Source organism: Neovison vison, chromosome 8, assembly GCF_020171115.1.
Source record: "Neovison vison isolate M4711 chromosome 8, ASM_NN_V1, whole genome shotgun sequence".
In the NCBI taxonomy this organism is placed as follows: domain Eukaryota; kingdom Metazoa; phylum Chordata; class Mammalia; order Carnivora; family Mustelidae; genus Neogale; species Neogale vison.
The window spans coordinates 123,929,607-123,955,730 of NC_058098.1; the positions used below are offsets into that span (position 1 = coordinate 123,929,607).

General features: G+C 39.7%; 2 protein-coding genes across 2 annotated transcripts in view; one reads left to right on the forward strand and one right to left on the reverse strand.

The window, feature by feature from the left end:
* Positions 1 to 10,646, reverse strand: part of HADHB (hydroxyacyl-CoA dehydrogenase trifunctional multienzyme complex subunit beta) — a 33,525-nt gene extending 22,879 nt beyond the window's left edge. The window contains exons 1-3 of the mRNA XM_044261939.1: positions 10,545 to 10,646; positions 2,831 to 2,905; positions 2,677 to 2,721 (exon numbers count right to left, since the gene is read on the reverse strand). Coding sequence (XP_044117874.1) covers positions 2,677 to 2,721; positions 2,831 to 2,897 — 112 coding nt within the window. The 5' untranslated portion in view covers positions 2,898 to 2,905; positions 10,545 to 10,646. The remainder of the gene's footprint in view (positions 1 to 2,676; positions 2,722 to 2,830; positions 2,906 to 10,544) is intronic.
* Positions 10,647 to 10,859: 213 nt separating this feature from the next.
* HADHA (hydroxyacyl-CoA dehydrogenase trifunctional multienzyme complex subunit alpha) overlaps positions 10,860 to 26,124 on the forward strand; it is a 46,222-nt gene continuing 30,957 nt past the window's right edge. The window contains exons 1-6 of the mRNA XM_044261940.1: positions 10,860 to 10,994; positions 18,234 to 18,275; positions 18,369 to 18,439; positions 20,707 to 20,840; positions 23,002 to 23,140; positions 24,113 to 24,232. Coding sequence (XP_044117875.1) covers positions 10,928 to 10,994; positions 18,234 to 18,275; positions 18,369 to 18,439; positions 20,707 to 20,840; positions 23,002 to 23,140; positions 24,113 to 24,232 — 573 coding nt within the window. The 5' untranslated portion in view covers positions 10,860 to 10,927. The remainder of the gene's footprint in view (positions 10,995 to 18,233; positions 18,276 to 18,368; positions 18,440 to 20,706; positions 20,841 to 23,001; positions 23,141 to 24,112; positions 24,233 to 26,124) is intronic.

Consider the following 26,124-nt stretch of genomic DNA (forward strand, 5'->3'; position numbering starts at 1 on the left):
TGTCATTCCACTGAGCTCATGTCCCTTTTATACACTTAGAGATAAAGTTCAAATCCCTGACTCTTCCAATGAATTCCCTGCTTTACTAGTTCCACCTTAACCATCCCAAAGAACTTCCCCTTTCTCAACATGTAATAAGATGAGCGAGTCCCAAAGCCCTTACACTGCTCATTTGCTCATTTCAGCGTCCTTGCCTTTATTCATGTACCCTCTCATCTGAGTGGCCTCTTCTGTCCATCTAATTCCTACTTATCCTGCAAGGCCTGGTGCACATTCCACCTCCTAGTAAAGCCTTCCCTGATTAACTACAGTTACCTGTGGTTCTAGCCTCTGAACTTCTGTGGCAAAGTCTGGGGCAAAAATTAGCTATTCTAAACAAGATAGCATATTATAAAGTAATTAAACTAATACTACAAGTCAAATTTAAAAATAGTATTCATTATTCATTACGTATTAAACCGCCACCCAAAGGACTCTCATTCTGTTTCTCGTGCACAATGGTTCCTACCCACATCAGAATTTTCTCAAAGGCTCCTTTTTACGTATCCCACAGCATAGGGGCACACAATAAAAATGTACTATAAGAATCTGAGTTGCGAGTTAAACTATCTGGGTTCTAGTCCCTGCCCTGCCAAAACTTTATTATTTGCTGGACTAGATGACCCCCTCCCAACTAGTTCCCCAGTCACCCACATTTTTGGAATAGGTCCTCTTGTATATGCTCATTAACAGAGAAACCTATTACTAATTGCAAATTTAAACCAAAACCTAGGATTCTATGGCTGATATACATTCTGTATTTTACACATATAACTGAAGTCAAAGCAAATAAAATATGTGTCATGTATTATTTCAGTGGTGTGTGTATGTATATGGTGTGTTTATAGACATAGATACATAACAAATAGAGATATAACCATTGAATCGGTCAAAATTTCCAACAGACACTTAAGTCCCATCTAAAGACTGAAAACATCAATAAATTCTGTATCCTTCTATTCTAAACCCTTCACCCTATGAGTCCTGTCAAGCAGGGACATTCACATGAGCTTCAAGAGGAATATGTCACAAAATTACTACAACCTAAAACCTGTCCAGCATAAGCCTGCTCCCTCCCCACAAATCAGGTGGTCACATTCCTTTGTCTTATCCTGTGCTTTCTTGTACATGATCTTCAGCAGCGCTAGCACAAATCACTGTTAGACACCAGGGGTATAAAAAGGCTCCAGTCTTACAAGGGCTTGCAATATAGATGGAGACAGAAACACAAGCACAGTTAAAGAATGGTGTAAAGAAAAATGCTTGAGATGCCAGATAAATGCTTTCCTTCTGTTGGTATTCAGTTTGACATTCTCCCAGTTGTCAAGAATCAGGTCCATTTGTGTGACTGCAAAGCAAAACCATGTGGGCAAACATCTGAATTACGGAAATGGTAAATGAGACAAAAAGGAATTATTCTTCATGAAGCTAAGACAAATCCATTTTCTAGCTAGAATTTAGAAGCCAGAAGAAATATAATTGTTACATGACAAAATGAAACTTCGCTAGGTGGGATTAAGTAATAGACTACTGACAATATATATAAAATATAAAAATACCATCTTACATTCATTTTGGGTTTAATTTTTAAAGTACTTTGAGATATCTTCATAACTTGAGGCCAACAAGCCTAAAATTATTATTATTATTATTTTTTTAGACAAAGAAATTAATGCACAGGGAAGTAAAGTGACCAATTCAAGACCACAGTGCCCAGAAAGAGACAGAACTGGAATAGAGTAGAGGTCTTCCAAATTCTGGTAAAGTGCTTTTCTATCCAACTATTATCCAAGTAGAAATACCATAATAAAACCAAAATCATAAGCCATAGGTCACTTGAGGACCCAGGCAAAGAGAATAATGGTATGAACATGTCAGAATGTTTTTAGCTCTGACCAGTGAAGATACATACCTATAATGGGTATAGAAGCCTTCAAGATGCAGATCTACACTGGGTTTACCAAAGGTCTATATGACCATGTAAAATCAATACATTTCCCTACTTACTCATTTCATATTGACTAAATAACATCCTTTTATTTTTTCTAAAGATTTTGTTTATTTATTTGAGAGAGAGAACAAGCAAGCGAGCATAAGCAGGGGGTACAGCAGATGGAGAGGGAGAAGCAGACTCCCCATTGAGCAGGGAGCCTGTTGTAAGGCTCGATCCTAGGACCCCAGGATTGTGACCTGAGCCGAAGGCAGACACTTAATTGACTGAGCCATGCAGGCGTTCCCAACAACATTCTTTTATTTACTAGTTCCCCAGTCACCCACATTTTGGGAAGAGGTATATGCTCATTAATAGAGAAGCCTATCACTAACTACAAATTTAAAAATTTGACTTTGCCTTAAGAATGTCTGTATGGTAACCCTCTCCAGGACTGACAGCTGAATGAAGTGACCGGCAGGGTTCATGGCACTGCCATGACACCAGCAACAGCCTCCTGTCAACTCTACACCATGCAACATCATTACTGGTTAGCCCTATACTGTTTTAATTTGAAGGCAACAGTGATGTTCTTGTTGCTCAGAGAAAAGGGAGAATTTGCAAGTTAGTCTTGGTTTTTATTCAGAATTCACAGCTCTAGAATCTAACATTTAAACCAGAAATGTTTATTTTACAAACTACTGTACCTGGAGCAGCTCGCAGCTGGGAGGAACAGCTCAGAGGTCTCACAACTAGAAAATAAAATAAATGGTTTACATAAAGCAGTACAATCAATACCTGTGTAAAATGCTTATAAATCTAAATCTCATCTTAAAAAAAGAAAGAAGAAATTAAACTTACAAAATTGGAGGGCCCATTTTGATGTATTGGGAAGATTTTTAAATGTGTAAGTCAACATGGAAGTCATTCTGAAATCTGAAAAAAGAACAAAAATATATCCTCGATTATTTGCGCAATTTGTGGTTTCTAGTCTATGATCTCTGATAATCTTATCCGTGGTAACTGTAAAGAACCGTAAAATTTAATGTATTACCAAGTAACTATCCTTCCTCTAATAATATTCTTATAGCTACACTGACATGGCTTTCATAGCGTGCAAACAACAATTTTAAACATTATTATTATTACACTCTTTGTAAGAGATGAGAAAACTGAAGCGTGCAGGGATTGACTGACTCTCCCAAAGATCCACAGCTAGCAAGAGGCAGAGCTGGGATCTGAAGCCAGGTAGTCTAGCTCCAGAGTTTATGTCCTTCTCTAGGGCCAAAGCAGTACATGACCATGAAGCCACCAATGTTAACCTGCTGACTCTGAAGGCTGTATTGTGATTAGTGCCTTGTGCATGTTCATATGTGGGTGAATGTACACTAAAGTGTTCAGGGCTGATGTAGTGTCCGGTTAGCAATTTACATCCAACTGCCATAGGGAAAAAAACTTTGTGTATTGCACTTTCTACCTTTTTTTTTTTAAGATTTTATTTATTTATTTGAGAGAGAGAGTGTGAGCTGGAAGGAGAGGGAATTTGAAAAAGACTCCCACACTGAGCATAGAGTGCAATGGGGGACTTGATCTCACAATCCCAAGATCATGACCTGAGCTGAAACCAAGAGTTGGCAGCTTAACCAACTGAGCCACCCAGGATCCCCTCACTTGCTACTTTTTAATAAGTTTGCCATTGTTTCAAAATAATTAAAAAAAAAATTAAAACCCTACATATTAAAAAATATTTAAAATATATTAGAAGCGCCCCTAAATTCTTAAAAAATGAATTCCTACAAATCAGTACCCAAAAAATGGGCAAAGGACATGAACACACTGTTCACAGAAATGGAAATAACGAATGGCTCTTGGATACATGAAAAGAAGTTCAATCTTACTCCTAAAAGAAATGCAAACTGAAACCACACAGAGAGATACAATATTTGATCTGTGACACTGGCAGACTGGAAGGTTTGACATACTCTGTGCTAAGAGTAGGCACAAACACACTGCTGAGAGGCCATGCTGGGGCAATCCCTAGGGAGGGCAATGTAGTGATTGACTGTCAAAACTATAACTGCAGGGACGTCTGGGTGGCTCAGTGGGTTAAGCCTCTGCCTTCGGCACAGGTCGTGATCTCAGGGTCCTGGGATGGAGCCCCACATTGGGCTCTCTGTTCAGCAGGGAGTCTGCTTCTCCCTCTGCCTGCCTCTCTGCCTACTTATGATCTCTCTCTCTCTCTCTGTGTCCAATAAATAAATAAAATCTTACAAACAAACAAACTGTAACTGCATCCAACTTTTGATCCAGCAATTCCACTTCTACTTCCAGGACATTACTAATGCACACGCAACATGAAGCATGTCACCACTGTTCATAACAGCAAAATATCAGAAGAACTAAAAGTACGGAACTGGTTAAGTAAACCACACTACAACCACCCAAAGAAATATTATGCAGCTATGAAAGATAAGGAAATGGTTATGTACCGATAGGGAACCACTGTTAACCTGCATTAAGTGAAAAAAGCAAGGTGTAAAATAGTGTACAGCTACTACTGTTCATGTCAAAAAGAGGAAAAATAATATATGTATTTCCTTGTATCTTTATAAAATATCCCTGAAAGTAGAAACAAGACGTTAAAAAGGAAGGAAACTGAGTAACTACAGGACAGGATGTAAGGCAGACTTGTCATTGTCCATGTTTTATAATTTCTCAATTTTGAAATACGTTTTAACCTAAAAAAAAAAGGGGGTAAGAATAAGCTGATGATAGATGCCTATGAAGATGGTGGCAGCCAGCCTCCAAGATGGCTCCCAATAATCTCCAGCTTTTGGTATCCAAACCCTTCTGCAGTTGCCCCCAACAGTGTACCACAGTTAGTCTGTGTAAACACAAGAATATGTCAGAAGTGATGATATGTCACTTCTGAGATTAAGCTATAAGGAATACTGCAGCTTTGCTCTTGTTCTTTCTCTCCAATCACTCACTCATTCTGGGGGAAGCCAGCTGGGACAACTCAAACAGTCCTATGAAGTGACTCACATGATGAGAACTGCCACCTCCTGCCAACAGTCACCTGAACTTGGAAGTAGATCCTCAAGCACAGGCAAACTCTCAGATGATGAGTGCCCTGACCAACATTCTGACTGCAACCTCATGAGAAATCAAGTCAGAACAACCTAGCTAAGTTACCCCCAGAAGTTGTCCAAAACAGTATATTTGTTACACAAATACAATAGATAATATAAAAGCCTTAAAAAGATAGATAATATAGGGGGGGCCTGGGTGGCTCAGTTGGTTGAGTGTCTGCCTTGGCTCAGGTCATGATCTCAGGGCCATGGGATCAAGCCCCACACTGGCTCTCTGCTCAGCAGGGAGTCTGCTTCTCCCTCTCCCCCAAATAAATGAGTAGAATCTTAAAATAATAATAATAATAATAATAAAGGCTCTTTTAACTTCTCTTGGGTCTTTATAGACTAAAAGAGGATGCCCTAGGACTTAAGAAAAAAAAAATCACGTTTTTCCAAATATGTGGTTTGAAAAGAGATGAAGGAATCCAAACTCTAGGCTTATCACCCTAGGGATATTCAAAAGACTCTAGCCAGCGAGACACAAACAAGCCCATGAGATGAGAACCCCAGTTCCAAAAGTTACATATGGCACCACACCAGTCTTGGATACAAATTCCCTTAAGTAAGGGCGCCTGAGTGGCACAGTCTATTAAGCGTCCGACTCTTCATTCGGCTCCAGTCATGATGGTAGGGTCCTGAGACAGAACTCAACAGGCCAAGCTCAGAGGGGAGTCTATTTGGGACTCTCTGTCTGTCCCTTCCGCTGTCCCTCTCTCTCTCTAAAATAAATACATAAAAAAATCTTTAAAAAGAATTGTCTCCCTCTCAAAAAAAAAAAAAAAAAAAGGTAACATTTCAAATGCAAAAAGATGAGTTATTCACTAAATTTTGGGGGGAAATGCCTAATTATCTGGAAAAAAACTTTAGGTCCGTAACTCATACATGTAGAAATCAATTCCAGATGTGATTACTCTAATTATATATATACATATTTTAACTATAAAAGCACGAGTAAAAGGTATCAGAATATTTTCATATTCTTATACCAGGAAAGACTCCAACATATGGCACAAAACTCAGAGGTCATAAAGGGAAAAGAGTAAATAATGGTTTTAATTAGATAAACATGTAAAGTATCTACACAGCAAAAAGATACTAAAATAAAATTAGAAGGCAAACAACAGATTCAGAGAAAATATTTGTAATATGTAAAACAGACAAAGGGTTAATATCTATAACCCATAAAGAACTATTACAAATTATAGCAAAAAGAAAAATAATCTATAATGGAATCTGTGGTTTTCACCCAAATACCCATTTGACTCCATTATGCAATTGCCATACGTAGTATACATGGGATAGAATCCAGCCCAACTCCAGGATTTAAATCAATCAGAATAATTTCATTCTCTTTGCCAAGATCATTGGTTCAGGTAACCAAGGCCTAAAACAATGGTGTGTGGTATTGACTTGATTTAGGAATAATAATCTGGTCAGTCTGACATTCCAGGCAGTATTCCACCTAGAATTCTGGAATATAAATCTTTCCTTCTGAGGCTTAACACAGATACCACAGTTTGCAAACAGGAAAAAAAAACTAGTCTGAGCATAGAGCCAATCAATCCCAAAAGAGGACAAAGCTGAGAATTTCCAAAAAGGAAACTAGAGCCCTAATTGAATCATATCCAAAACCCACTCTCCTTTTGTGCTTTCTCCTTGTTAGAAAATAAATCCCCTTGAATTTGAGTTGAATTTTATTATTTGAAAATGAAAGGTTCCTTACTGATACATGCCTAAAAGAAAAAATAGCAAATGAGCAATTCACAGAAATAAAAATGTCAAAGTATCAAAATTTTAAGTGTTCAACCTCACTAACAATAAAAACATTTTTAAAACTAAAACAAGGTATCACTGTGGGGTTGTAAACCTGGCAAAAAGTAACAATACTGTTAACACATAATTCTAGTAAGAATAGACTTAGGCACTTCCATACACAGTTGATAGGAATGTAAACTGTTAAGGTTTTGGAAAGGAATTTTTAGTTATGTAACAAAATTTAAGTTGTGAATTTCTGAGCCCAGTAATTTCTAAAATTGGTCTTTAACCTATAGAAATACTCAAGATGTGTGTGTAGCATACACAGATCTCTGGCCTATAGAAATATTCAATATATATGTTCACTGTAGCACACTAGACACTGGAACTAATCTAACTGCACATCAGTAGGAAATGGTTAAATACATTATAGTACAAACATACCATGGAACACTGCGCAGAAGTTTGAGAAGAAAAATAAAAGACATGATATACATATATGTTCTAACACGGGAAAATGTCCACAATATATATTAAATGAAAAAGCAAACGGCAGAACAATATGCACAGTAAGACACCACTTTTATAACAGAAAGAAAAAGTCCATAAAGCTAAGAGTCTGTATACAGAAGGAATAAAGAGGAGCTTTCGTTTTGTTTTCATTTTTTTAAAAGAAGCTTTCATTTTATATTCCTCTCTTCTCAAAAAAATCCCTCTCTTCTCAAAAAAATCTGTTACGGGGCGCCTGGGTGGCTCAGTGAGTTAAGCCGCTGCCTTCAGCTCAGGTCATGATCTCAGGGTCCTGGGATCGAGTCCCGCATCGGGCTCTCTGCTCAGCGGGGGGCCTGCTTTCCTTCCTCTCTCTGCCTGCCTCTCTGCCTACTTGTCCTACTTGTGATTTCTCTCTGTCAAATAAATAAATAAAATCTTTAAAAAAAAAAATCTGTTACAATGAGGTTTTTTTTAACATTTTCTTTTTTTTTTTTTAAGATTTTATTTATTTATTTGACAGACAGAGATCACAAGTAGGCAGAGAGGCAAGCCAGGAGAGAGAGAGAGGGAAGCAGGCTTCCCGCTGAGCAGAGAGCCCAATGCAGGACTTGATCCCAGGACCCTGAGATCATGACCTGAGCCGAAGGCAGCGGTTTAACCCACTGAACCACCCAGGCGCCCCAGCTTTTTTTTTTTTTTAAGATTTAATTTATTTATTTGACAGACAGAGATCACAAGTAGGCAGAGAGACAGGCAAAGAGAGGAGGAAGCAGGCTCCCTGCTAAGCAGAGAGCCCAATGCGGGGCTTGATCCCAGGACCCTGGGATCATGACCTGAGCCGAAGGCAGAGGCTTTAATCCATTTAGCCACCTAGGTGCCCCCCCACCGTTTTTTAAGATTTTAGAGCATTTTATTTTTTATGTACAGTGTAATTCTAGTTTCACTTAAAAATCTATGTATATTAATATTTATACAAATGCATACAAAATGTCCAGAAAAATACACAGCAAAATGTTTTGGGTTTTGTTGTTTTTTTAAGCAACATGTTAATAGTAGTTATCTCTGGGTGGTGGAATTATAGGTGTATTTATTTTCTCTGTAGTTTCTGAAAAATAATTATTACTAACTCAATAATTAACTAAAAATACGTTTCAAAAGGAAGAGAGACTAAGCAAACTACCTTGTGGGAGGGTTGATTTTTATTGTCATTTGCTCTAAGCTTTAGGAAATAGACCTTTTTGACTCAAGGATTTGGGAAGCATGGAAACTCCAGCGGAGTAGGCTGGCATAATCTGTGGAACTATGGAAAGATGCATGAAGTTGCTGACACCTGGGAGTAAGGGAAAGGAAGAAGGTGCTCAGCAAGTAATGAAAGCAAAATAGGGGCGAGGGTTGCCTGGGTGGCTCAGTTAAGCGTTTGCCTTTGGCTCAGATCATGATTCCAGGATTCTAGAATTGAGCTCCCCATGGGGCTCCTTCCTGCTCACCAGAAAGACTGCTTCTCCCTCTCCCTCCACCCATGCTCTCTCTCATAAATAAACAAAAATCTTGACCAAAAAAAAAGGAAAACGGAGTGGCTTAACAGCCCACTGTTAACACTATCATTAAGACACAATGGAAGGACACATAGTCTAAAATCAGACTGTCCAAATCCCGGCTCCACCGTAGTTTTAGGATCTTAAGCAAGTAACTTAATCTTTCTATTTTAGAGGAAGATGTAGATAATTCATCTGTAAGATATAGATAATCTCAGCACCTACATCAAAGGGTTGCTGTGAGGAATAACTAAATTAATACACACAAAACACTTAGGACAGTGCCTGATACATAGCTAGGGTCATACATGTTTGCTATTAATATATTACCGAGCAGTGGTATAAACCTACTTAGCTCCCCTCTCCTAAGTCACAATAACATTTCTGCCCTGATGGAGCTTATGATCTCGTTGAGAGTACAGGAACAAAACAGTGAGCCAAGACAGGATGGCTTTTAGCTAACAAGAGTTTTTACACTTTTGAAGAGTTGTAGAAAACACAACAAAAAATATATGAGATCAATATGGGCTTGCCATACCTAAACTGTTTACTATCTGGACCTTAACAAAAAAGTTTACTACCCCTTATCTAAATAGTAAGCACTGAACATAATTATATGCACGAGGGCATTTTGAGGGCAGAAGGCAAGCTTTTAACTGTAAAAATCTTATGAGTTGGGAGGGCCTCCGGAGATCAAGAATCCCTTTTGCAAGTTAACGTTATTTCGTTTGGAATCAATCGCATTTTTCAAGGACTCTTACCCATCTTTCCAACATAAAACCAGCTATTATGCAACGGAGAACTTGTGACTAAAATTTAATAGACATGGGCTCTATCCCTATTTCCACCACCTGTGGCCATAGATATGCCCACCCAAGCTGATTTATGGGCTTCATCTACAAGGTGAAAGGAATGAATGACAAGATGATGATGGGCAGATCCCTTCTAAGTTAGAAAATCCTCTGGAGGGGCGCCTGGGTGGCTCAGTGGGTTAAGGCCTCTCCCTTCGGCTCAGGTCATGATCCCGGTTTCCTGGGATTGAGCCCCGTATCGGGCTCTCTGCTCGGCGGGGAGCCTGCTTCCTCCTCTCTCTCTGCCTGCCTCTCCGCCTACTTGTGATCTCTGTCTGTCAGATAAATAAATAAAATATTAAAAAAAAGAAAGAAAGAAAAAAGAAAATCCTCTGGAACATTTAATTCTCCGCCAAGGATGGAGAAACAGCTCAACGCCTGCCACACTCGGTCACGTGACCGAGTCTCAGTCCAGCAGCTCCGACCGGGTAACCCCAACTCCGCGTTCTAAATGTCTACAGCGGCTCACCTGGCTACAAGCAAAACGGGGAAAACACACACACACACACACACACACACACACTGCAATTCAGCCCAGCGCTTTAGGCCGACACACACACGAGCAAACAGGTCGTTAACCCGAGGTGACAAGTTAAAAGACACGGTGACACTGCTGCTCAGAGCTACACGCATAAAGCTAGTCCCAGTTACGGCAGTGGTCCCGCAGACCCAGTCCGCTGGGGCCTCCCTCCGCTCCCCGAGGAGAAGGAAGGAGGCCGCGGGCACTGGCGCAGGAGGTAGGAAAGGAACTGCGGCTGTCGCTGCAGGGAAAGGCCAGGCGGGGAGCCAAGCGCACGGTCCATCTCACCTTAGCTCCGTCCTCTCGAGCTCTAGCTGCGGGCACGAAAGGTTTGGCCTCAAGTGCCGGGACTAGTCGTGACCCAGGGGCGGGTCCTTCCCCAAAGGCCCCCCCCTTCACTCCCGCCCCCGAACCCCGCAGGCTGCCCATCGGCCGCCTGTCTGGAAATCCGGGCACCGGGCCTCCTCTATGGGCCCCCAGGCGTCCAGTGAAGAAAGCAGCCTCGTTAGCCGGAAGCGAACGGCAGGGTGAGGAGCCAAAGCAAACTCTGCCCGAGGGGGTTTTAGTCAGGCAGTACGTCGGGCGCCTATCTGGGGCCAGGCTGAGCAGAAAAGTCCTCCGCTCCGCACCCCAGTCTGAGCCCTTTCCACTTTCGTCCTCTTCAGCTCAAGATGGTGGCCTCACGGGCGATAGGCAGTCTGAGCCGCGCCACTGCCTCCAGGATGCGCCGCTGCCCAGGTGAGGCCTTGGCTGGGAGCGCCTGGCAGCCTGAGGTCGCCTCGTAGCCGCGTCTCTCTTTCGCTGTCGCCTCCCCGCCCGGTCGGGGAACGCAGCCCTGCGTGGGGGGAAGGATGCCCCTCTTGGACCCAGTCTCCTGTGCGTGCCCTTGCGGAGACTGACCCTTCCTCTCTCCCTGCTCCCGAGTGCTGCCGCGATTTCAGGCTCCGTAACCTCCCGTTTCTGGGTGATGCCCACCCGGTCTAGCCCCTTCCGCGAATGTCCCCCGCGCACTTCTGGCGTCACGCCCCTCTTATTTTCTTCTGTGATGGCTTCGGACCTGGCCCTACTAGATGGAGAGTTCCAGGAGGACTGGGACGGTCCACTCTGTCACATCTTTGTGGCTCCACATCACCTTACTCGTGACAAGAGCTGTCCTGAAAGCTTCTTAGGTGTAATGGACCAGCCTTGCGAATTACTGCCACTCCCAGCTCCTTTCCCTCGAAACCGTTCTGTACCTATTACCACGTTTAAATAAGGAGCTCGAATGATGCAGTTCCAGTAATCCCAGTGTGAAGGTATAGTATGTTAAATTTCAAGAGAAGGTTCTGCAACTTGCCAGAAGAAATATTTTCTTAAATACACAAATACGCTTGTCCTGTCTGTGGACACACTGAGGGCAAGGTGATGGGGGGGGCAAATATCTGTACCCCAAGTTAAATCATTTTAAAAACTAATCTAATTTTGTTTCTGACGGTACCCAGTTAGGTTTGCATTAGCTGGATTTTTCTCTTCGGACTGGCAGTGAAAGGGTTAAAGTGGGTGATTAGGGAAGATCAAGCGTTTTCCTTCCATCTCTAATCTGTCAGGTGAAATGTAACCTTTTATTGCGTGTTACACATAATACTGGCTGCTAATCAGAATTTTCATTTGTAATGTGTCTTTCTCCTGAACACGGTAGCTGGTAGCTGGAGGCTTCTGTACAGGGTAGCTGGTAGCTGGAGGCTTCTGTACAGGGTAGCTGGTAGCTGGAGGCTTCTGTAAGGGTTTAATTTTGGATTCAGACTTTCTCTGAATCGCCACCAACGTTTGTAGTTTCCACAAGACTGCTGTGGGGTGTGTGTGTGTGTGTGTGTGTGTGTGTACCAACCATAATATTACAAAAAATTGATACATAAAGACTGGGGAAAGTTAAAAAAAAAAAAGTCACGCATTATTAGTCACATATAGTAACTATTAGCATTTGGTCATTTTACCTTACAGTTTTTTTGTTTTTGTTGTGTTCCACATTTATGGTTTAAGGCTTTATGAAAATCACATGTATATATTTGAACTTGCCTATGCATTGGTTTTAAGATACCGCTTATGGATTTAGCAGCTGCTGTAACACTGAGCTGGTAGTCAGGTCATGTGGTTTCCAGTCACTAGTGTAACTTTGGACAAATATCTTGGTCTAACGGATCTTTATTTTCCTCATCTGTAAAATGATTGAGACTTTGGATTTTCTTAGACAGGAGAAATAGAATGAAAGAGCAATTCAGAGCATTAAATTTGGAGTCTGACTTTGGTGCTTGAATCTGGCGTGGCCTTTTACTCTCTAGTGACCGTGGACAGTTAATTTCTTCTGTTTTCTCATTTGTGAAGTGGGGAACCTTTGTGAACTTCAAAGGAGTTATTCCAAATTTAAAGCAGTTTTTCATGGACTAAATGTTCATGCTGCTATTAACTCTTTTCTGTCCTGAAGAACTGATTCTGTATATCTGAGAATTTTTAAAAATAATTTTTACATTTTATATATGTAATAACAAGCTTAGCTTTTCTATATTTTTTGCATAGAAATATATATATACACATAAATGTATATTTCACCAGTAAGAAAATATGGCTTACGATTTTTGTCCATTTGAATAACAATTTATGAATTTTGTGAAAACATATCTGGAAAGTGAGTTTAGAATTACTTGCACACCTGGATTGCTATTTAATTCAACATATTGGTCTTTTACCCTGAAAACCTGTGCCAAGGCCAGTGTTTAATGAGATTATGACATTTTCTGGTGGATGGATAAATTCTTTTGAAACTGATTTGTTTCTTTCATAGTTCAAACCCATTCCTCCCCCACTAATGCTATAATTCTGAATATGACTGTCAAATGACAGTCACAACTTGACCAAGATATCTTAATTCCCATTCCTAAATCTAAATTTCTAATTATGTAAGTGGTAAAATAATTTCATTGAATTAGAGGCAAATAGTAAATAATGTATGTTTAAATTTGACTCACTTGTTTAATCCTATGTCTTCCCCTAGAGTTGAATATTGAGAAAAATTGTTGGTTGTTACTACCAAAGTAACATTTTCATATTTGAAATTTGTGTCGGACCTAATGCAACTCTCTCCTCTGCTGTAGTTTTAGGTCTTATAGTATCTTCTTGAGTTAAATTATCAGATGATTAAGAAGTAGGACAAAGGTTTCTCTCTTTTGCTGGCACAGTTGATCTAGGCTAAAGTTCACCTAGCTGCTGTGAAGTTAACTTTCCAGATTGCATAATGGTAAGGGCTAGATTTCAAAAGCTAAGCTACCTTGTGGCTACCAACTTGATTTAGCTGGCTGTGGTTTGAATTCAAGATAAGTTTGTACACTTACTGATTTTCTCTTTTTTGTTTGTTTCTATTGATTTAGAGGAAGTTTTGTGTATGTGAATATGGGTGTGTTTGTGCAGCAGAGGTAGTTTAGTGGTAAGGGTTTAAAATGGTTTGAACCATAACCTAATGAGCACCAACCTGCTATCTCAAATAGTTGGTCTTTAAAAGTGCAACCTAAGCTAGGTCCTCGCACCTGCTGTTTCTTTTGTTTTGTTTTGTTTTGTTTTCTTTTTTGTTTTTTGCTTAGCATTTATCTCCTAACATACTTCTTTACATATTTTTTTGGCTGTCTTCCCACCCCATCTCTCCAACCGTGCGTTCCCAGTCAGTCCATCCCTACTTTCATCCACTTGACCTGTTCTAGCTAGACTTGCTTATTCCCTGTTTCACCTCCCACTGGAATTTCCATTTCACAGGCAAACTCCTTTTTATGCCAGGCCTGTTTTCACCTCTTCATGTATCTCTACTGGGTAGGAACTGATTCTTCCTATGGGGGGTATGTGTGATCCCCTGCTGCCATAGAAGGGAAGCTACACAGAGTCAGGGATTTGTTGTTGTTGAATGAGGGAGTTCGAGATCATGTTGGAAGAGTTACGCTTTAGTTGGAGGAAACACCTACTATGGATGCAGTGATTAGAGAACAAAATAGTAAATAATAAAAACCAAAAGGGATTTTGAAGGGAGGGGAAAGATCACTGTAGATCGAATCTCATGATAAGGCCTTGTAAAAGAGGGTGGAGCCATGATTCAAAGATAAAAAGGAGTGATAAATACAGATGATTCAAATTTTAAGTGATAGTAAAGCAGAGAAAGGAAGTGTTTCCTTAGAGAGGTAGAGGCATGACCATTGAGGATATGGCTGACTTCTATCTTCATTTACTTATGGGTAGCACTGTGACTTACAGATACTTTTATAATCATTACATCACTTTTATTTCTGTCTTTATAAGAACACTGAAGTGCACTAAGAGACTTGTTCATGGTTATACAGCTAATAAATGATAAACGTGATGGTTGAAAAACGTGATGGTTGAACCTAAGTCTTGACTCTCGGGTCCTTTCTCTTTGCACTCAGATGGCTGATTTGGATTAGCTTAAAGAAAAAAATGCAGACAGAAACAGAGATCACCTCACTCTGGTACTTGCATCATCTACACAGCTTTCTTTTAATATGTTGCTTGCTTTTCAAACTAGTGTAAAGCTGCTATTTTCTGTGCCGTCTTTTCCCCTCTCGTAAGGACCTGCAGGATGGGGCACCTGGTTGGCTCAGTCGAAGAGCATGAGACTCTTGATCTCAGGGTTGTAAGTTCCAGCCCCACATTGGGTATAGAGATTACTTAAATAAATAGGACTTTAAAAAAAATAATAGGGGTTCCTGGGTGGCTTAGTTGGTTAAGCATCCAGCTTGATTTTGGCTCAGGTCATGATCTCAGGGTTATGAGATTCAGCCTTGTGTCAGGCTCTACGATCAGTAAGGAATTTGCTTGAGATTATTTCTCTCCCTCTGCCCACACCTCCTCCTCCCCCCCCCACCCGCCCCCAGGCCCTGTGCATGCTTTCTCTTTCTCTCAAGTAAAACTGCAGGATAGAGGGAAAGAAGGAGGAAGCAATAGCATCAGGCTATTGCTGATGGTCCCTCTCCGAATCCACTGAATCAGTGGGTTCTCCAAGTCAGTGGCTCTCACTTGCCCACTTGTTTGCTGTCTGCTTTAGTTTCCTTTTTTAAAAATATGGACGCTTCCACCCGGGAAGATCCACACATGCAGTCCCCCTTGGATTCAGCTGCCTCTGCCCTTTGTGACTCCTATATCTGTATAAGCCCCAACTGACCCATATGATATCTATGCTGGCCCAAATATAGGGCCATCTCTATGCCCCTATTCAGCAGGAAGAAGATACAGAAGATGAGACCTTCCACCCTCAGCAACCTTAAAGATTTAAGGGTCAGAACTGTTCAGAGGGGGATGATGTGGGAAACAAAGACAGAAGAGAAACTATTAAATTTCCATACTACCTGTAGCCCATTGACAAGTCCTTGAAACAGGCAGAGTGACATTCCTCTAGAGATTCAACTGCCTCAATGTTATTAGGCCCAATGTTATCAGCCCCAATTACTTTGCTTAGAGCAAAAGACAATTCTAAATCCTTCCCCCACCTCCCCCTCCCAGGATCCTATAAATCTCCTTTAACATATAAAAATTTCTTTGGAAATTTCCTTTAGCTCTACTCCCCAAGAGACATGTTAGCAATCCTCCCCCAAGCATATGACCCAGCAATATGCATCTGAAGGGTCTCATGACTGAGTTTCTACTAAACAGTAATAAATGACCTTTCCTGTCAATAGCTAGACCCCTCAGGATCCTTGTTTCCAAAATACCTGGGAGGCTTGCACTATCCCTAACCCTCTCAACTTGAAAATATATAACGGGCCACCACTCCTCAGGACCTCAGTGCAGCTCTTTCTGCCCATGGTACTGTCCTCATGCTTTTAAAAAAAACCACCTTTTTGCACCCAAAACAAAAAAAGGGACTCTGAGGCCCAGCACCCTTAAATTCTGATTCTGTGGTTCTAGGTTATATGTCACCCAGACATTTGTGAGTGTATTTGAGCCCACTGATTTTAATGCCTAACCTAGTTCTGAAATCACTTTTCAATACTGCTATGGAAATCGCAGTCCGGCTGGATATGTTGGGAAGTCTTTTGGGTCCTGCTTTGGCCATGTGGAATAGTTCCCCAGTCCAGTAGGGTCCGTGCCTCCAGGTCAGACATAGACCATGATCAACTTATAAATGGGTATAGTTCTAAAGTTTGTTTCTAAGTCATGTAGAGAGTGTTTTTCATAGAGGTGATGTTTAAAATTTTCATTTAGACTACTACCATGACATAAAATGGCCAGTGTGGTTTAAAATATTGTCCATTACCTTTGATTATCACTGCATGCTAAGGCAGTCTAAGACTCTTGTTTGACATCCCTCAATTCTGAGCCAGATGAAGGTAGGGGCTTTGGAGAATGAGAGACTGGGCAGAAAAAGAGACAGATGGTCACAGGCTAGTGGGAAGGTTTAGCTGCTGAGAGGTTGCTAGGGATTTTTTTTTTTTTAAGATTTTATTTATTTATTTATTTGATAGAGAGCACAGTAGGCAGAAAGACAGGCAGAGAGAGAGAGAAGAAAGCAGGCTCCCCGCTGAGCAGAGAGCCCAATGTGGGGCTCAATCCCAGGACCCTGGGATTATGACCTGAGCTGAAGGCAGAGGCTTTAACCCACTGGCCACCCAGGTGCCCCAAGGTTGCTGGGGATTTTAGCCTTTTTTTTTTTTTTTAAATAGTGCTTCTAAATTAGGCACTCCGCTCTTTTGCATTAGATTGTGCATTCCAAAACTGTATGCAGCCCCAATGCAGTATATTTCAATGAAAATCAGATATTAAAAAGTTTTAATACTAATAATTAAGAATAAAATGATGGGGCGCCTGGGTGGCTCAGTGGGTTAAGCCGCTGCCTTCGGCTCAGGTCATGATCTCAGGGTCCTGGGATCGAGTCCCGCATCGGGCTCTCTGCTCAGCAGGGAGCCTGCTTCCCTCTCTCTCTCTCTGCCTGCCTCTCTGCTTACTTGTGATTTCTCTCTGTCAAATAAATAAATAAAATCTTTAAAAAAAAAAAATACAAGAGGATGTGGCTAGAGAACATGGTTGAGTATATTTGTTACATACCTGGGACTGACAATATGGATTGCTTTGTAGATTACTTATTTGCTACTGTGTTCAGTTCCTATTGCTGCTGTAACAAATTTCCACAAATTTAGTGTCTGAAACAATACAAATTTATTATCTTACAGTTAAGAAATGTCAGAAATGAGTCTCACTGAGCTAAAATCAGAAGTGTTGAGGGCACTTGGGTGGCTCAGTGGGTTAAAGCCTCTGCCTTTGGCTGAGATCATGATCCCAGGGTCCTGGGATCGAGCCCTGCATCAGGCTCTCTGCTCAGCAGGGAGCCTGCTTCCCACCCACTCTGCCTACTTGTGATCTCTGTCAAATAAATAAATAAATAAATAAATAAATAATTTCTTAAAAAGTGTTGGCAGGGCTGTGTTCATTCTGGGTGACCTAAGGGAGAATTCATTTCCTTACCTTTTCTAGCTTTCCAGGTGGAGGCTGCCTGCTCTTCTTGACTTCTTCAAAGACAGCAAAGTGGGGCTAAGTCCTTATGCTGCCATCTCTTTGGTCCTCCTTGACTCTCTCTTCTTCATGATTACATTGGGCCCACTTAGATAATCCAGGCTACTCTCTCTCTCTCTCTGTCTCTCTCTGTTTAGTGTTTAGTTCAGCACCTTAGCTCCCTTAGCCATGTAACCTAACATTTTCACAGTTTCTGGAGACCTGGACATCTTTGAGGGGGCAGTTCTTCCACCAACCACATTTACTATTTAAATAATCTCATAAGCTGATCTTTAAAATGAAACAGATATGGTAGTAGTCACAATAATGGCCTAGAATACATTATTCTCATTTGGGGGGTTTTGCTGTTGTTATAAATTCCAGCTTTGTTATATTTAGCAAGTACTACAGCAGTTATGTTTTACAAAGTAATTAATTTTGAATGCCTTTTTCTTGTAGGTTATATTTGCCGCAACTTTTCAGGGTCCTCTGCTTTGCGAAGTAAGTTTAATTTCTTACTGACATGCTTACACTGCTTTTTAAATTTGTTTAGCAATAAACGTGTTTACAAATAAATTGTCTTTTCCTTTTTAGCCAGAACCCATATTAACTATGGAGTCAAAGGGGATGTGGCTGTTGTTCGAATTAACTCACCCAATTCAAAGGTACCTAATTTTAACTTGCTGCGGTCTCTTTCTCCTAATACATTCATGAATCCAGCGCTGAATAGGAGGGAAAGAAATCCACCAATTTGGCAGTAATCTCACATGAATTTGTAGTTTTGATAGTTTAGCAAATTGTTCAAGGAGTGCAACTTTCTGGAGCAGAGGTCCTTGTTTAAGAATTCCTTCTAGATGACCTTAGGTGTCAGATTAACATCCGGGATTAATGAAATTAGCCTTCTATTGTTGTGTAGCATGCTGAGGTGACTTATTAGGTAAGAACCAAAGTGCAAGCTTTGTTTTATAAGAGAAATCACCTGTTCATCTTAACTACCAGGTTGTTACACATGCTTTCCTCATTACCTGCCTGATGTCGTTATCTGTAGAAGATTGGGTTAAATGTGGTTGTTAAGCTTCCTGAGAAACTTGAATGAATGACTGAGTGTAGTTCACATATTGGAAGTCAGGTTCTGTTCTAAGTGAAGCCTCATTTGTTTTTGGCAGATTCAGGAAAGCATGGGGCATTAATCCAGTCTTTGCCAAGATGACCTTTATTGCAGGAGTTCATGCATTTTCCCCCATCTAAAATTGATGTTAGGAGGGGCGCCTGGGTGGCTCAGTCGTTAAGCCTCTGCCTTTGGCTCGGGTCATGATCTCAGGGACCTGGGATCGATCCCCACATTGGGCTCCCTGCTCAGCGGGAAGCCTGCTTCTTCTGCTCCCTCTTCCATGCCCCGTGCTTGTGTTCCCTCTCTCGCTGTCAAGTAAATTAATAAAATCTTAAAAAAAAAAATGGTTGGTGTTAGGACACCTGGATGGTTCAGTTGATTAGTTGGATCAGTTGAGCTAAGTCTGACTTAGCTCAGGTCTGGATCTCACGGTTGTGAGTTCAAGCCCCACATTGGACTCCACACTAGGCTTAGAGCCTACTTAAGAAAACAAATAAAATTGGTGTCAAGTTTTCATACTTCAGGAATCCTCTTACTAAAGGCCTAGATGTAATAGGAGGACGTAGATGGAAGCAATTAACAACTATCACAAATTAAAGAAAATAACCAGTCCCCTTCACTAGGATGAATTTTGGTGCCCACTGACCAATGATTCAAACTTAAGATATTTTTTCAGAATTTTCTAAGTTGAGCATTTTTTCTGAGCACAGACTCAACACATCCCTATAGTGGGAAGTTTGAAAGCTATACAGAGGAAAATAACAAGTCATTCATACTACAAACCCAAAGGCAAATACCTTCAACTTTTTTTTTTTTCTTTTTTCAGTTTTATTCTTTGGAGAGAGAGAGAGAGAGCATACACAAGTAGGCAGAGCAGCAGGGAGAGGGAGAGGAGAAGCAGGCTCCCCGCTAGGCAGAGAGCCTGATGCGGGGCTCGATTCCAGGACCCTGCGACCATGACCTGAGCCGGAGGCAAACACCCAACTAACTGAGCAACCCAGGTGCCCTGACTTTTAACATTTAATCCAGTTTCAACAAATAGTATTTACAAAATAAGATCATACTATATGTCTAACTTTGATTCCTTTTTTTCTTAATGTTATATGAATTTTTCCTTACCAACAAGCATGTGTAGACTTATTTGTAGCTCACATATGATTCAGATTCTTAGGAGTGTGACCCTGAATTCCTCCTTTGAGTAGATGTATTTTATGTGTATGTTAAAGATTTTGAGTCATTAACGAAAATACTGATGAGATACTATAGCCAGTTCAAAGAAGACTCCATAGTACCTACAAATTTATAGATCAGGAATATTGAAATAAATGTGCAAATGGAGACAAACTGATTTTTCCCCATGGAGCTGGTTGTATCTTCTGGGACAATTCATTTGCATGCCTGTAGACAAGAATATTTTTTAATTGCTTTCAGTTATCTACACAGAGATTTAACATAATTCCAACGAAGCGGAAAAAATACAGAAAGGTGTGCTATAGATAATGCAGTTTCTTTGAAAAACAAAATTTCCCCTATCTAAATAATGTTACAGGTGGAAGTTGTCGTCTTAAAATTCATATGTTGAAGCTGTAAGCCCCAGTGTGATGGTATTTGGAGGTGGAACTTTTGGAGTTAATTAGGTTTACATGTGGTCACGAGGGTGGAGCCCTCATGAAGAGACTGGTATCTTTTTTGTGTGTGTCAGTGGTTCTTTTTTTTTTTTTTTTTTAATTTAAATTCAGTTAATTAACTACAGTGTATTACTTCAGAGTGTACGTACTTCTGATTTAAAGCCTTAGATTTATGTGTATTTCCCTTTGGCAGGTGAACACGCTGAATAAAGAACTGCAGTCCGAGTTCATGGAAGTAATGAATGAAATCTGGGCTAGTGATCAGGTCAGAAGTGCCGTCCTTATCTCATCAAAGCCGGGCTGCTTTATTGCAGGTGCTGACATCAAGTAAGTTTTCAAAGATTGGAAGTCACATTTCATCTTGGCTAATAGTATGTTTCTCAGGCCTAATCATTCCTTCTCTTAGGAGAAGGTGGAAGTAAATTCTCTGAACGTTTTCTTTTTTCAAGTTATTTTCACAAGTGTAATAAAGTTGATAGAAGAGGAGCTTGTTGCTTAAACCATGTAAGACTAAATCCTTAAGGAAGTCGAAAGCAGTTCTAAGAATATTGGCGTAGAATAAAAACTGCTGTACAATGAAACTATGAGGTGCCCTTTTTTTTAACCCAACAGACCAATAAATACTTAAAAGTTTGAAAATACCGTGTTAGCAAGGACTTGGGGAAATAAGAAAGTTAATATATTACTAATAAGAATGCCAATTGCTACAGCACCTTTGGGAAACATTTTGACAGCCTTTAATGAAATTGAAAATGCATGTATCATCTAATTCAGTGATACCTCATCTAGCTATATATATACTAAAGAAATCCACCTTTTGTTTTTAAAGACGTGTGTATAAGGATGTTCAGCCCTGTGTAGTTTAAAATAGTAAAGAATTTGAAGCAATTATGTCAGTCATTAGGGAAATGGAAAACTAAACAAACTTTCATATGATAAAATACTACAGAATGGCTCAAAGGAATTAACTGCATCCACAACATAATGTTAGAGCTCGAAAATGTTAAGTTTTATAGACCTTTTATAGACTTTTTAAAAAATATTTTATTTATTTATTTGACAGAGAGACACAGCGAGAGAGGGAACACAAGTAGGGGGAGTAGGAGAGGGAGAAGCAGGCTTCCCGCCTAAGGAGGGAGCCTGAAGCGGGGACCCCCATGACCCAAGCCTAAGGCAGATGCCCAATGACTGAGCCACCCAGGTGTCCCTTAAAAAAAAGAAAAAAAGCAAGTTATAGAACATTCTGCATAGCATGTAGTTTATATAAACATTTTTAAATCATAGTGAGATGCCTCTGTTATTTATAGATACAAATATATAGTTGGTCTGGAAGGATATACTACAAATATTTGAGAATGGTTGTCTCAGGGAAAATGAAGTAGCTGGTAGGACTCTGAAGTTGTCAAAGGGAACTTCAGTGATGCAGCTAATATTTTCTTTTTTTAATGGTGGAATTTATGTGTATGTAACGTGCTTACAGTTTTCTAAAGCATTTATAAGGAGGTGAAATTCTATCATAGTATTAGTTTAATGGGCTAAAATGTTACCAGTTGTTGATTCTGTCAAATACAAGTATTTGTTTTATTATTCTTTGTACCTTAGGCAATGATAGCCAGCATTAGAGGCTTAGTAATTTGTACTTAAGGTATTTGTATAGTTTTAAATCTTGCTCCACATTGTGTACTCTTTTTTTGTTTATGTATAGTAATTGGGAATTTATAAATATTTGGGGTTTTTGGGTTTTTTTGTTTGTTTTTTTGTTTTTAGAAAAAGCAAAATTACCTGTATCAAGTGCTTTTTCTTCTAGCTCAGTTATTTGAGCCTAGCAAGGCACTGATGTACCTGGCACTGGCTTCCTATATCCAGAGGAAAATACTTAGCAGCTTCTGTGAGGTTAGCTGAGCAACTCCCAGTATGTAAAATGCCAAAAACTAGTTACCTTTGTTCAAATGTATAAAAGCCACTTTAAATGCATTTAAGAACCAAGTAGCAAATGAAACAAACTGAAACTAAAGGACATGAAGTACAACGTTACCTACCGTTGTTCTTTTATACTCACTAGGAGATAAATAACTTGAAAGCTTTTTTTTTTTTTTTCCACTCTTATTTTGATTGCTGTTCAATCTGGTAGTTACTTGATAGTAAAAATGGTTAATGTGATAGCGAAAATATTTACCAGAAGATGATTTTCTCATATACAGAAAGCTTTGTGATCTAATGTGGGTTTTTTTTTTAATAGAAAATAAAATTACACAACATGTTTTGTTTCATGTTCTCTGGATCCAGAAATCTGACACTCTTTATGGAGAGATGATGTTGCTGATATTAGTACTGAGGCAAAACCATTCTTAAACTCTTGAGTATTTGAAGATACAGTATCAAATATTTGTAGATGATAGGGCAGGGATACAATGGATGAGGTATTGAACAAAGTAGGGTATAATTTCATCTTTTTTTTTTCTCTTCTCTGCTATCATGTTTACTACAGCATGTTAGCCTCTTGCAAGACCTCTGAAGAGGTAACACAAATATCACGGGAAGGACAGAGAACATTTGAGAAACTTGAGAAGTCCCCAAAGCCTATTGTGGCTGCCATCAGTGGAGCCTGCTTAGGAGGAGGACTTGAGGTATTGATTTCTTTCAAAGTCATTGAGACGTTGTTCAGCATATTGATGGGAATTATAAGCTGCAAACCTGTAGGCTATGGTTTTGCCTGCAAAAAGTTCTCGGAGGAGGATCAGCTTTCTTTTTAGTTGTCAAACTTCTGGATAGGTTTCAATCCTTATTTCATGGCACAGAGCAAGTAACCAAAAGTGTGATGTTTTCATTTTTATAAATTGAAAAGATTTGAACTACATCTCCGAGGTCGTCTTCAATTCCCAAAACCTGGTTCAGGTTTGCAGGGCAAAGATTCAGAAGTGTGGTCCATGCTTTCGAGCTACTTAAGTCTAGATGAGACTCACAGAGCGTAATATGTGTTTAAGTGCTTTGTGAGCAGTAAAGATGGTGAATAATGTAAGATTTGAGAGGAGAGATGCTTGCTAGACTGGAGCATGTAGGAAAGGAGAGGAGAAAATAAAATAACATTTAATGAGCATTTATCACATGCTGGGCTCTATGCTAGACACTTTCACATATATTAATTAAGGAAACCTATGCCTCATCCTAAGAAATTGGCAGAAACTGATTAATCAGGAAATAATGGGGAAAAAGATCATTTCACATATGGCATGGTATGAGCAAAGACAACAGTGAGCAAAAACAACGGTAGGCAAAGCCTATTCGATCGCTGTAAGTAGGCCTGTTTGATAGAAAAGGAGGGTCTCTGTAGGATACAGGCCTTCTTAACTTGGCTTGCAATGTACAGTGATGTATGTGTATTTTTCTGTTTAGACCTAGCTTTCAGCAGGTTTTTAAGGAGATCCAGAACCCCAGGAAAGGTTCATTAGGGGGAAAGTATGAAATAAGCCTGGGACAGTAAATTATAGAAAGCATAAAATACATTCCTGCTTTGTAAGTAATCTTTAGACCTTCGCATATCTGAAGATATTATAAAGTTACATTTTCTAACATTCTGATTTTCTTTTATTTGTTTGAAGCTTGCCATTTCCTGCCAATATAGAATAGCAACCAAAGATAGAAAAACAGTATTAGGTGCACCTGAAGTCTTGCTGGGAATCTTACCAGGAGCAGGAGGCACACAAAGGCTGCCCAAAATGGTGAGTTTAAGCCCCCTTGTGACCTTTAGAACCTCAGTACCTATAGGTCCCTTTATCTATTCTTTTTATTCAATTATGGTTTGGTTTTATTTTGTTTTTGTGGTATTTGGTTTATTTAGGTTTGCACCGGGAAAAAAGCACAGTTTATTCTTAAAGCAAAGATTAAGAGTTAAGTTATAGTAATAAAGAGAGCTCCTCTGATAGTATTTTAAAAGTCTTAAAATTTCAAATGACAGGGAAGTTGGATGGGAAAGGTAAGTATGCTAAAATTGTTATCGTGCGTTAAGAGGAGATGATTACATTCAAGTCCATAGGGATAACAGGTCTCTTCTTCATACATTCTCTAGTTTTGGCTATCAGACAATTTTCTATTTTCTAGGCTAAGCTGCTATTTTGAGAACACATGAAAATACATAATATAGAATTGGAGATTCAAATAGAACACAGACCTATTTGTTATAAGCAAGAGAAATGTAACCTCAAGTTATGCTCATCTTTACCGAAGATATAGTTCTTTTAAGACATCTGATTCCAACTTATCTTAGATTTGGACACTACCTTAGTCTACCAAAACTGCCTTGGATACTTAACATCATAGAAATAAATATGAATTGCTCTTGTAATTCTTTTTTTTTTTTTTTTTTAGGATTTTATTCATTTGAGAGAGAGACAGAGAATGAGCATGAGCGGGGGGTGGGAGGAGGCAGAGGGAGAGGGAGAAGCAGACTCCCTGCTGAGCAGGGAGCCCAGTGCAGGGCTCCATCCCAAAACCCTGAGATCACGGCTTGAGCTAAAGGCAGATGCCTAACTGAATAGCCACCTAGGCACCCCATGCTCATGTAATTCTTTATACAATTACAGGAACGTTGAGAGTTGAATCAGTATTTCACAGAAGGTGTTTCCCAGGTAGCAAGAACTAAAAAATCTGTGGGAAATTGTCCTCACTTTGTACTGATAGACATAATGACTTTACTTTTCTACAAAAGAGAAAAAAATGTAACTGTGATGCTGTTTCTTTATTTTTAACTTCTTTAAATTCAACTAATTAACTTATGTATTACATAGTTTGAGAGATAGAGTTCAGTGATTCATCAGTCTTATGTAACACCCAGTGCTCATTACATCACGTGGTCCTTTATATCTATTTCCTCTGATACAAAAGGCATAATATGGATATTCATTGTATAATTTAGAAACAAAATAAAATATGGGTGTATAGGATCAGTAACAAATTTTATTACTGGTGTTTGATTTATTTTCTCAATTCTACTTTTTAAAATTTCTTTATCAAAATGAATTTTTTAAAGATTTTATTTAGAGAGAGCATGTACATTGGGGGTGGGGGGACAAAGGAAGAAGGAGAGCCCCAAGCAGGTCTTGATCCCACAACCCTGGAATCATGACCTGAGCTGAAATCAAGAGTTGGCTGCTTAACCGACTGAGCCACCCAGGCATCTTAAGTCCTTGATCAAAATTACTGATTAATTACTAATCCCTGAAGAAGTATAAAGGTAAATATTTACCTTTCTGGAACATAATAGTTTTTTGGGGTTTGTTTTGTGTGTGGGGGGGGTTGTTTGTTTATACTTTTTTTTTTTTTTTTTAAGATTTTATCTTTACCCCAGCATGGGGCTCAAGCTTACAACCCTGAGATCAAGAGTTGCATGCGTTCCAACGGAACCAGCCCGGTGTCCCTTGAACTTATAGTTTAATTTGTTCCTTCTGTGCACAGTACCATCTTAAGAGTTTTTCAAATCCATGGGTCATATTTCATGATAACTGTGAGCCAGATCTTTCTCTTGATTTGGATCATCTCAACTGCTGTATTCTATAGAACCAAAAGAAACCAATCAGGCTTTTGAATTCATAAGGAGAGGAGAAAGACAGTCAGA